The sequence below is a fragment of the Engraulis encrasicolus genome, chromosome 7 (assembly GCF_034702125.1).
Source record: "Engraulis encrasicolus isolate BLACKSEA-1 chromosome 7, IST_EnEncr_1.0, whole genome shotgun sequence".
NCBI classification, from domain to species: Eukaryota; Metazoa; Chordata; class Actinopteri; order Clupeiformes; family Engraulidae; genus Engraulis; species Engraulis encrasicolus.
Genome location: NC_085863.1, coordinates 30,512,107 through 30,524,549, shown reverse-complemented (window position 1 = coordinate 30,524,549; position 12,443 = coordinate 30,512,107). Strand labels below are relative to the sequence as shown.

Sequence of the window (12,443 nt, the reverse complement as noted above, 5' to 3'; positions counted from 1 at the left end):
AGAACATTGTTAGAGTGCAGGGTTTCCTTTAGTATTATCCACAATTAAATATACTACAATATATATAATATACTATATAATGGGTCAAAAGTGGACACATTATTTTGTATACAGTAATACAAGTATACATTCAGCAGCACATACATGTCAAAGTCATGAAAATATGTACAGATATGCTAGATAGAAGCTCACAGTGAAGAAGTGCATTGTACTCATAGCCGCTGACAGTTTTGGCTGGGCCCAGGATAAAGTCATCTGAAAGGTCCCCCTCACCCAATACATTCAATGTAATGAGGGCCCAATTATGGGCCTCCTTTCTCCCTGGGCCCGGGACAGCTGACCCACTTGTCCCCCCTTGTCTGCTTTCCTGATTGTACTGTATATGTTCTTGTGCAGGCTAAGTGCAGATGCACATGTGCACCACACCACATCACACAGGGATAATTACAGGTCCATGGGGACATAAAGACCATGGCACACATGAAGTCCCTTTGTCACATGGACACACACACACACACACACACACACACACACACACACACACACACACACACACACACACACACACACACACACACACACACACACACACACACACACACACACACACACACAGACAGAGAGAGAGAGAGAGAGAGAGAGAGAGAGAGACTGTATGCATACATCCGCACACACACACACACACACACACACACACACACACACACACACACACACACACACACACACACACACACACACACACACACACACACACACACACACACACACACAACCGTATGACAGTCAAAGATGCTCCTTTTCCTGCGTTCTTCAGGGTGTAATGCTTGACCTCCTGTTCAGTGGGCAATCTAACATGCTGAATTGACCAACCCCCAACACATCCTTCTCCTCATATAACCCATATTCTCTCTCTCTCTCTCTCTCTCTCTCTCTCTCTCTCTCTCTCTCTCTCTCTCTCTCTCTCTCTCTCTCTCTCTCTCTCTCTCTCTCTCTCTCTCTCTCTCTCTCTCTCTCTCTCTCTCTCTCTCAGTTGATTTCTCTAATTTTACTAGAGGATAGTAAAATGAAAGAGACATACACGATTGTCATACACGATTGTTAAACATAAGCTTAAATGTGTGGGATCAGATCACACATCAACACATCAGATCTCTCTTATAGTTTTAAAAAATAGTACTTTTCTTATCTATCCTCTTTATTTGTGCTCTCCGTCTAAAGATGTCATGCGATGGGAGTGACAGAGACAGGGGTCAATGCCAGATGACAAAAGGGAAAATATGAAGAGCTTTGTTGCAAAATGATGTATATCCATTTTGGAACATTTTTGTAGTGGGCTTTGCATTCCATTGCATTACAAAATGCATTTTATGTAGGGTTAAGTTTAAGAAGTATCTTCTCAAACTATTTGAATGGCAAGAATTCACACATAGATGATGGGACATTGGACTCTGAACAGTCATTTCCAATAATAAAATGCAAAAGTCAAAAAATGGCAACTATGTCATTTTTCAACAAAATTCTTTATATTTTGGTGTATCATTTTTTGCTGGTCCTACTCATTCCTAGTAGCATTCATGATTTAGAAAATTTAAACCAGAGCCGTTTATGGAGATATATACGCAGGCCCCTACACCAAAGTGCCAGGCTCGATGGCACAACAGCCAGAGCCCACCCGCAATTTACTCAAACAATGACGTTTCCCTACTGTCAGCCTAGCCAGAACAACTTTTGAGGGACTTTTGCCCATTCAACATCCCGATTGCAAATGAGAAAAATGTCCTTTGAATTGCGCTTTTGCGAGATATTGAATTAAACCTCTGATGGCAATCATGTCTTGCAATGTCACAATCAGGCCACAAGCACAAGCGAGGATGGGAGTTTAGATAGGAGGCAGCCATGGGTTGACCTTTGACCTCTCACCTCTCTTCACAGGTGTGTTTCCCACCAACCAACCAGCCCCCGTGAGTGCCCCCTCCTTCCGGGTGTGAGTGTGTGGTGAGCGCTGGGGGGCCGCCATGCCTCTGGTGAAGCGCAGCATTGAGCCGCGGCACCTGTGCCGAAGGGTGCTGCCGGACGGAGTGACCAGCGAGCTGGAGTGCGTCACCAACAGCACCCTAGCAGCCATCATCAAACAGCTCGGGGGACTCAGTAAGACTTTACTTCAGGGGTGGAGCAGAGGGGGGGGCATAGGGGCCAGGAGCCCCCGGCCTCACCACTTGGGGGGCTTGGCTTTCGATTGCCAAACATCTTGTAGGGGCCCCATTTTACGATATTTTGTGGGCCCAACGCCTCTGACACATCTCCCGCCCCCTTGTCCCAATACCAGTGCTCCGCCCCTGCTTTATTTTGTTGTATTTCACGTACCGTATACAACGTTACACAGAGGCTTTAGTAGTGCATAAGCTGCAGTGGAGTAGAGAAGAGCAGAGCACAGTAGTGCACAATACAGTAGAGTAGAGTAGTAGAATAGAGTAGAGTACAGTAGTGCACAATACAGTAGAGTAGAGTAGTAGAATAGAGTAGAGTACAGTAGAGTACAGTAGAGTTGAGTAGAGTAGTAGAATAGAGTAGAGTACAGTAGTGCACAATACAGGAGAGTAGAGTAGTAGAATAGAATAGAGTAGAGTAGTAGAATAGAGTAGAGTAGTAGAATAGAGTAGAGTACAGTAGAGTAGAGTTGAGTAGATCAGTGAGATGGATTGCTTCACCAACAGCATCCTGTCAGCCATTGTCAGTCAGCCCGGAGGACTCAGTCAGTTTAGACGTATGATCGTTTTTAATTGTCGATCAGCATCTCTTTGGTGTTTTTTGCCATACATGGTACCTTCAAAGCTGCGTGCCTGTCAGGCACATCACCCATACAAGGCTCAGGGATAAGATTTAGAGTTAGGTTTAGGATTAGGGTCAAGTAATAGGTTTAGGGTTAAGGTTAGGTTTATAGTTTAGGTGATGGATTAGTAGGGGCCTTCCAGGCACCGGTGTCAGAGGTGTCATTCTTGGGGGGTAAAATGTGACTGAGTCACCAGGGCCCCATGTATGTACAGTATATGGGGGGCCCACACGCAGTTTGATTTATGAAAATATATGGGGGGTCCATTAGGGCTGAGTGTACACAGGGCCTAAAATGTGCTAATACGCTGTGACCGCTGTACTTTATTCTGTGACAGTAACATAAGAGTAAGCTGAACCTGCTAATCACCTTTACCATTACATTACATTACATTGCATTTGGCAGACGCTTTATAACCAAAGCGACTTTCAAAAGAGGACATAATCAAGCCAACATCACAAGCAAATACAAAGTGCACAGGAGATATACAGAACAACAAGTGCAGTTGCAAAGAGGGGTTAGTTGTTTTTTTTTTTTGTTTAAATATAAAGAGTATATAACGAGTACACACACACACACAAACACACACTCACAACTAAACTAAACTAAACTAAACCACAACAATCCTCTAGTATTATTAGATGTGTATGTGTAATGCAGTATGAACATGACTAAAATGATGTGCTGACATACAAAGCATTTTTTTGAAGTCAGTGTTTTTATGCAGCAAGCCATACGCATTGTATATTGACTTGAAACGTAAAAACAGCCAATCTACGCTCCGAACTGCAGTCCATAAACTAAGTCATATAATCCCTGAGGACATCTATAAGAGGTCTATAAGATGAAGTGAAAAAGACAAAGACCAAGGGCTCATTTCTGGCTATTACATCAAACGTCTACTTTGTAGCGACAACAGACCCTCAGAACTCCACTTAGTGGACTATTTTCTGTGTGCAAGGGGCACATTCATTATGGATGGGTATGGATGTCAAGACTCAGCAGGATACATGGAGCTGGCATATATAACAGCGGTTCCAATGGGATCTTTAATATTTAAGGGTCTGTGGCTGTGCGGAAATGTCTGGATATGTCTTTTTCTAAAAAGGGTTTGCATATGTTCCAACGTTTGAATTAATGTCCAGTTGATTGAAGAAGGGTAATTGTCTAGGCTTATAGTGATGAAGCAGCACTTATTGCAACATATTACAGGTTGTGCAGAATTGTAGGGGAAACGCATGAATGATATCTGATTTTTGAATGTTTATGTCAACAGGCAGACATGCCAGCTTTAATATCCACTTACAGTTAGGAAAGAACAATTGTTTAGGCCAATGATTCTCAAAGTGTGGTCCGAGGACCACTGGTGGTCCGTGACAGAGCTCAGGTGGTCTGCGAGGGGATTTCTACTTTTCCAAGACAAGCTAGCAGTAGGCCATGTTTGTAACATTATTACAAAGCTAAACATAGCTGAAGTCTCATTTTCACCACAATAAGACAGGTTAGAAGTGATCTGTATCGAAATTAGCAGTGTCAAATTAGCACCACCCGTCAACTGTCAATTCAGTTGACAGGTGGTCCCTGAACATTTTTGGGGCTTCGAATTGAAGAAGTTTGAGAAATAGTGGTCTATAGGCTTATGGAGACAAATTATAGACATATTACAGATTATGCTGGAACATTTTAGTGAAAATGTAATTTGTGTGTGTTGATGTGTGTCTACAGGCAGGCATGCGGAGGACATATTTGGGGAGCTGTTCAATGAAGCCAACAGCTTCTACATGCGCATGAACAACTTGCAGGAGAGAGTTGACCAGCTGGCCGTCAAAGTCACACAACTTGACTCAACTGTGGAGGAGGGTGAGTGTGCTTGGTGCGTGCGTGCGTGCGTGCGTGCGTGCGTGTGTACGCGTGTCTGTCTGTGTCTGTGAGTGTGATGACAAGGTGTTGTATGAATGAATAGGGCTTTTGGAATATGTGTAAAATTGGTCTTTTAGAAATGTGGAGTAAATTGTAAGTGCTATGTTCCTGTCACCTTATGCTGTCTGTAAAATATGAAACAACTGTTGTGCATACAATATATGATTGGCTTGGATGTGAATTCAGTGTAGTGTGACAGGGTTACAGTGTGGATGTAGTGTCACAGGGTAACAGAATTAGTGGAGCGTCACAGATTCACAGTGTGGGTGGTTTCAAACTACTCCAGCAGGGGGAGTCATCATGACAGGGAGTCAGAGTAGAGAGAGAATGAGACAGTGGGAGTATCATGGAGAAGAGGCAGTGACTGCAGGAGGGCAGAGTCAGCGTCCGAGGCAGGAGAGGGGGTCAGAGACCGTGATGGAGGAGGAGGAGGAGCAATAGTGTTGGAGAAGGAAGAGGAATAGGGGGAGGAGGAAGAGAGGAGCAATAGTCTTGGAGGAGGAGGAGGAGGAGGTGAGGAGGGATAGTGTTGGAAGAGGAGGAGGAGGAGGAAGAGGAGGTGAGGATGGGTAGTGTTGTAGGAGGAGGAGGAGGAGGAGGAGGAGGTGGCAGGGAGCGATGGGGTGGCAGCTGCTACTGAGAAACAAGTGTGACTCAGGACTGAGTCACACACACACACACACACACACACACACACACACACACACACACACACACACACACACACACACACACACACACACACACACACACACACACACACACACACACACACAGACCAAAAGAAAGGGCAGCTGTCCTGCAGGGCCTGTGTGGTAACCTGATTTCTATTCGGTTTCTGGGTTTTGCTCATTATTATGACTCTGCTCTAGAAGCGCTGCTCAGGATGTGAGCATATGGGCTCTCAGAAGGGCACTACTGTACAGCAGAACAGACTGACTGAGCTTTGTGTTTTGTCAGTGGCCTCAGTAACATGGGGCATTTTGTTATGAATTAACTCAATTTACATACAAATATAACTTTTATTCTGCTTTGAAAACTCATGTAAACACTTCACTATTCGGAATTAAATGAAAGTGCAATGTAAACTCGACGGAACTATTTATACCCGTTAAAACACGGTATTATAAATTTGCTGTTACCAGAATGGCAATGAACAAGTCATAGTGCATTACTAAGGCCCCTGTTATGTCACAGTAGTGTAGTACTATGCTAGTTAACTTTTCAATGACTATTACAATGTTCCACCTGTGGAACAGCATGCATTATGGAGCTACTTTTGAAGTATTAATTAAAACCATCAAGTAAACGTAGCCAATGAGGACCTTTTGAAATAAAATGCTCAAAATGAACAGACTACAGCCTCAGATTTCCATTTTTCAATGACTCCTAGCTTTGACCGGAATGAGCTACATATTTTTGATATCCAACGCACCCGCTGAAATACAGAGGCGTGCTCTACAGTTTTATCTCTTATTTTTCTTTCCTTAACTTCTCTATGTATTTTTTTTACTGTTGTCTACCTTGATATGGACCATGTATTTTGAGTCTGATGTAAATAAAGAATTGAATTACCTGTAAATCGCTTTTGATGAAAGCGTGTCTAAATGTGAATGTTTTGTTTTTCTCCTCAGTGTCACTGCAGGACAACAAAAATAAGGAATGAGTTTTGGTTATAACCTTGATATCCAACGTGTGAATGTTTTGTTTTTCTTCTCAGTGTCACTGCAGGACATCAACATGAGGAAGGCCTTCAAGAGCTCTACCATTCAGGACCAGCAGGTGGTGTCCAGGAACTCCATCCTCAACTCCGTCCTGGAGATGTACCACCGCTCTGACAAGCCGCCGCCCCTCAACATCCTCACTCCGTACAGGTGAGCAACACCACACACCCTTCTTATAAGCCCGTCTCTAATCAGCCTCCATACAGGTGAGATAAACCACACCCCCACCACCCTCCCAATAGGTGACATAACAGGGTGGTGGCTCAGTTGGTCGAGGGGCCTTTTTGGCAACAAGAAGGTTGCTGGCTCCAGCCCTGCTCTGCCTGATCCCATCAGTGTGTCCTTGAGCAAGATACTTAACCCCAAAGTGCTCCTGGTGGCAGGGTGGTACCCTGCAAGGCAGCCACTGCCACTGGTGTGTGAATGTGAGGGGGAATGGGTAAATGTGAGGCATACAATGTAAAGTGATTTGAGTGTTCCACGTGGATTAAAAGTCCTCACATATCAAGTAACTGACCTCAACACTAACGGGCAGTGATTGCTATCGTAAAGCATCTCTCCTCATTGATGAACATGCTGAATATTCCCTTCAAATGCAAATACCCTGTATTTTCCCCAATATTTTGCCTTGTGCAGCATGAGCAAGTCAGCACAGATAGCTGTTTGAGGTAGTGGTAAATCATCTAATAGAAGAACCTTGAATCTTTATTTTCTTAACTAAACGACAGCTGTAGGCTATTTATTATAAGATTTACCACTTAATGCAGGTTTGACCTAGCCTAGGTTAATCACGTAACCATGTTCCTTCCAGCCTGATTTGAGGATGTGTTTTGTTGTTGTTGTTGTAGAGATGACAAGAAGGATGGCATGAAGTTCTACACAGACCCCTCCTACTTCTTCAACCTGTGGAAGGAGAAGATGCTGCAGGCCACAGAGAACAAGAGGAAGGAGAAGAGGAGGCAGAAGGTGTGTGTGTGTGTGTGTGTGTGTGTGTGTGTGTGTGTGTGTGTGTGTGTGTGTGTGTGTGTGTGTGTGTGTGTGTGTGTGTGTGTGTGTGTGTGTGTGTGTGTGTGTGGAGAGGAACTTTATTAATCCACAACGGGGAATTATGGTATCCTTGCTGCCGCTCAGGGCGGCGTACCCAAAAGGTGTCTGTGCGTGCGTGCGCAAGTGTGCGTGTGTGCTTCTGTACGTGTATGCATACATGTGTGTGGATGAGAGATAGAGAGTGTATTTGTGTGTGTGTGTGTGTGTGTGTGTGTGTGTGTGTGTGTGTGTGTGTGTGTGTGTGTGTGTGTGTGTGTGTGTGTGTGTGTGAGAGAGAGAGAGTGTGTGTGTGTGCACAGTCAGTGTATGCGTGTTCCTGGCTGTGCACCTGTTATGTTATTTTTCCTCTGTTGTAAACAAAGCTGTTGCTCCCCTGTTGTCATGGCTGCACATTCTCCTGCCCCTACTCCCACCTACAGTAGCCCACCTCTCTCTCTCTCTCTCTCTCTCTCTCTCTCTCTCTCTCTCTCTCTCTCTCTCTCTCTCTCTCTCTCTCTCTCTCTCTCTCTCTCTCTCTCTCTCTCTCACCATGCTCTCTCTTATCTTATGTACCGTATGTACCATATGTTTCTTGCTAGCACCCCTTCAACATATAGTACAGTAGCCAAGTGCATGCCTGTTCAGTAGGCGACGTGGCTCCCTCTCTCCTGCCTTTGTTTAAGGGCAGCAGGATAACACTCTTCAGCCTTCTCCCTCTTAGCTCTCCCACTGCAGTAATCTGTAATCCTATGTTTGGGCTGATGTTACAACAGAAGACAATTATAGAGAGGCAGAGCACAGGGGAAAGGTATCTACTTGATATTAACGTTTAGGTTGCTTTTTGAGTTGGTTTTTTTGTTTTGTTTTAGTTTTTTTCTACAGATTTCTGTAATGACACTGAGTTTTGCATCTGATGTCTTAATATATTGTGTAATGAAATGAGTGTAAATATTGATCACGAAATTAGTCTGCCCTCCCCTCTCTAGCCCTGTCTTCCCTGTCGAGCTTTCTTTCTCTATCTATTTTCCCCTCCCTTTCTTCTTATCTTCTCTGTGTGCATGCCATGGTTTCTTGTCTTGGTTTCGTTTTCCACGTTGGCGTTGACGTGTTTGAGGTGTGCAGATGGCATAGCAGCAGCCCTCACTCTCTCTCTTTTCCTGTCTGTCTCTCTCTCTCTCTCTCTCTCTCTCTCTCTCTCTCTCTCTCTCTCTCTCTCTCTCTCTCTCTCTCTCTCTTCCTGTCACTCTTTGGCTCCGCACAGCAGTGAGATGTGCCCGGGCTGTTCTTGTTGTTTTGCACATGGAGACATTTACTCATCAGATTTACTCTGACATTTCCGTTGACATGATGATGATGTAGGCAGCGTGATGTGTTATTAGGTCAGCAACTACACGCTTTGCTCTGCCCCCATTCACAGTTAAAGCTACAACATTCTTTGAAAAAAAAGGAATACAGTAGTTCTCAAACTGGGAGTTGTGTCCCCTAAGAGGGTCACAGAAGCATGGCGCGTATTTTCAGACAATACTATCTGACAATGGCAAATCTAGCTCCACACACAGGACTGGCATGTACTCTGGCAGCTCTACTGTTACTATAACATGCTTAATCCTTTGTAATGCGCTGTTGACCAGGGGTGGAGAACCCAGTATGTCTCGAGGGCCATTTACGGCCGTTGAGGCCATTGTGTCCGGCCCCCGACATCATTTTAATGTTATGCAATTTCAAGTTATATTTTCAGGGGACTTAGTGAAGATGGGGTCTGTTGTAAAAGTGGCTGCCTTCAATATAGGCCTAAAGTGCAGGGGAAAATCCTGGTCTGTTTTCATAGTCCAGCCCTTGGAGAACTTTGTAAAATTTGAAGTGGCCCCTCGAATGAAAGGTGTCCCGTTCTTGCTGTAGTAGACCAAACCATCAGCTAGGTGTAATGTAAGTTAATGTAATGTCCGGTATCCAGTATTTCAAATCTCTTTACACTTAAGACTTGGCCGTGTCTCATGCGGCAGGGCACTGGACTGCTACACCGGCGACCCGGGTTCGATCCCCCGTCCCAGGTTATTTGCCGACCCTTCCCCGTCTCTCTCTCCCATCTCATTTCCTGTCTCCCTCTCCTCCCACCGTCCTATCTGAAAAAATGATACAAAAGGCGCTGCCGTGGCCAACCGGTGGGGCACTCGCCTGCCATGCGGCTGACCTGGGTTCAATTCCCGGCCCGGGTCCTTTGCCGACCCCTCCCCGTCTCTCTCACAAAGTCGCTTCCTGTCCACCTCTCGCACTGACCTATCAAATAAAGTCAAAAAGGACCAAAGAAATCTTTCTAAAAGAAAAAACGATACAAAAAAAGACCCCAAAAAGTATTAACACTTAACCGTTTGTGTGCCGCAGCAAGAGCAGAAGCACCACGAGGACCCGAGTCGGGAGGTGAAGAAGGTGCGTAAGGCGCGTAACCGGCGGCAGGAGTGGAACGTGCTGGCCTACGACAAGGAGTTCCGGCCCGACGCACGCCTCACGCCCTCGCCCTACCACGGCATGTCCTCCGAGGGATCCCTCTCTCCCGACAGGTGCGCTCACTGGCCACTGTACACCTCACCAGAGGTGGCCAAAGTAGGAGTAGAAATAAATTCAAGGTGTAAGTACAACGCTAGCACATTCATTGTACCTAATGAAGTGGCTAGATGTTGTTGTTACTGAAAAAAAATCCTTAAAAGAAAACCCTCAAATTCGATCCAACCGGTGCAGAATAATCTACATCACTCTACAGTGACTGTAGACAGGTTACTCAGTGAAGTTACATGTGTTGGATGGAAACTATTATAGATTTAGTTTTTTTTACTTCTACTTTTACTTTGGCCACCTCTGCACCTCACACACATCATCCAAACTTGTCTAAATATTATTGGGTATTTCACCGTAGTATGCTTTGGGAAGGTACAGCAGACACCCCTACCATACATAAGCACACTAATAACTAAAAAGTAGTTTATACTAGTAAATAAATGGTAAAAAAATATGTTCAGTTAGAAAAACAATAGAAGGTTAGAGGCTGTAGTACCTATGATGATGATGGTGTCATGGGTGCTAGTGTTTATTACTGTAGCCATGACGTTCGTGTGATGGAAGGATAAAGCCTTGCCAGCTCAACTCACAAGCTCAAGACACCTACTGTTTATGCTCTCTGCTGCCCCCCAATGGAGAAAACACATGGTGTCAGTTAAATATACAGTATGTACACTTTTCAACCATAATAGTCTCCTAATTCTCAAAATAGTGCCTCCTCAGGACAAGTAAGCCATTGTGAGTAACCAATAAGGAAAGTTCATCATTTTTTGATAGAATTTTTTAGAATTAATTTTGATAGTACAACACAATCCGCACACTTCAGGTCTGTGCAAAATAGCCTTACTTGCAGCTTGTGCGGATTTTTTCCCTTTTTACTTAAAAGTCTCTAATAAATCCTGCACTCTTTCAACAGATGAGCGGTGACCCTTCACTACTAATACATTACAATAAAATATGTCAACGTTGCTTCTTTTCTCCATATCATCCTTTTCGTACCGTATGTCCATATCCCACAGGTCAGGCATGTCGGACGAGCTCTCGTACCCGGCCAGCCCCAACCACCCTCCCCAGGAGGTGGGCCCGGACGGCAAGGACGCGGCCCCCACGCAGACCCAGTCTCTGGACCGCGCCTACAGGCCCCCGGCCTCCTCTGGTGCCCCCTCCGGGGCCCGGCAGCACTCTCTGGGCCGCGTGCCCTCGCACCATCCACCGCCGCCCACCGACGCCGCACTCAACGGCCCCCGACCCACATCTGCCAAAGACTACAGGTCAGAACTGACCCACTTAACTCTTTTGCAAATATAGCTACGCCATAACACAAACGCAGTGTTAATTCAACACTTACAGAGTCATCTGGGACCAAATACACTCTGGAAAATGGAGAAATTACTCTCTAATTGTTGAATTAATACTGCGAAATCTACTACAGTGTGTGTTAGTTGGAACTGACCCCCTTAGTCTCACAAGGCACAGATATAGCAATATTAGAATAGTAGTTGCAACAACTGACACCTTTACTCTTACAGACAGGCCTGTCACAACAACCAGGCAAGCCAAGTGGGCAATTGCCTAAGGGCCCGAGATGAAAGTAACTAGGCAGTTCTCTGGCAACCACTGGTACCTGTGGTAGCTATGACCTGTGTGAACATGGTACCAGCTCTTTCACAAATAAAGCTATACATGCAGTTTGTAGATTGTGGCGTGCTCTTGTAACCCTTCTTGGGTTTGGGTGCTCTTTAGTCCAAGCCAAGGCATGGTACATCCAGAGTCAAGAATGAGAAAAAAACTTCTTTGACTAAGGCACCCCAAATTAAAATGTTACATGTACATATTAACCATTTCAGGCAATTATTCAACTTCTGCAACACAATGTGACCCCTTTATACTTACTTATAGCAATGTCCATCACTCACCACTCTTTCACTCCCAGCTATGGCCATAGTAATGTCTGTGTATATGACCACCACGGCCATGCTGGTTGATGCTGAACCACTTTGACAGCTACAGTAGTACTGGTCAGCACTGACCCTCTCACACTCATACAGTGATTGGTCAGTACTATGGCCCCTTACGTGTACTGTCATACATACAGCGATATCAGAGGCTTAAATACAATTACTGTAAGTATTTGATTTTATGCCTACTGCTGCATTTTGAATATTTATGTTACAGTGTGGTTATTGTAAATTGTAATACATCTACAGCAAACTTTTCTTTAGCAAGTGTCATAGCATGTCTTAGGTTTATAGGAAAATTTGCAATGCCACGAAAGAGATGTCACTTGGATCAGTGTACCACTGCGTCACAAACATTTGTTATAGAAACTATTCAGGGCTTAGCACCTCACAGTTCATACTTTACTGTGGTGCTTAAACGTTATTGTC

General features: G+C 44.7%; 1 protein-coding gene across 1 annotated transcript in view; it reads left to right on the top strand.

Annotated features, from left to right (window-relative positions):
- Window positions 1-2,018: 2,018 nt before the first annotated feature.
- si:ch73-362m14.4 (actin-binding protein WASF3) overlaps window positions 2,019-12,443 on the top strand; it is a 13,471-nt gene continuing 3,046 nt past the window's right edge. Inside the window, 6 exon segments of the mRNA XM_063202464.1 lie at window positions 2,019-2,151; window positions 4,559-4,693; window positions 6,474-6,627; window positions 7,326-7,443; window positions 9,886-10,061; window positions 11,076-11,326. Of these exon segments, the coding sequence (XP_063058534.1) occupies window positions 2,019-2,151; window positions 4,559-4,693; window positions 6,474-6,627; window positions 7,326-7,443; window positions 9,886-10,061; window positions 11,076-11,326 (967 nt within the window).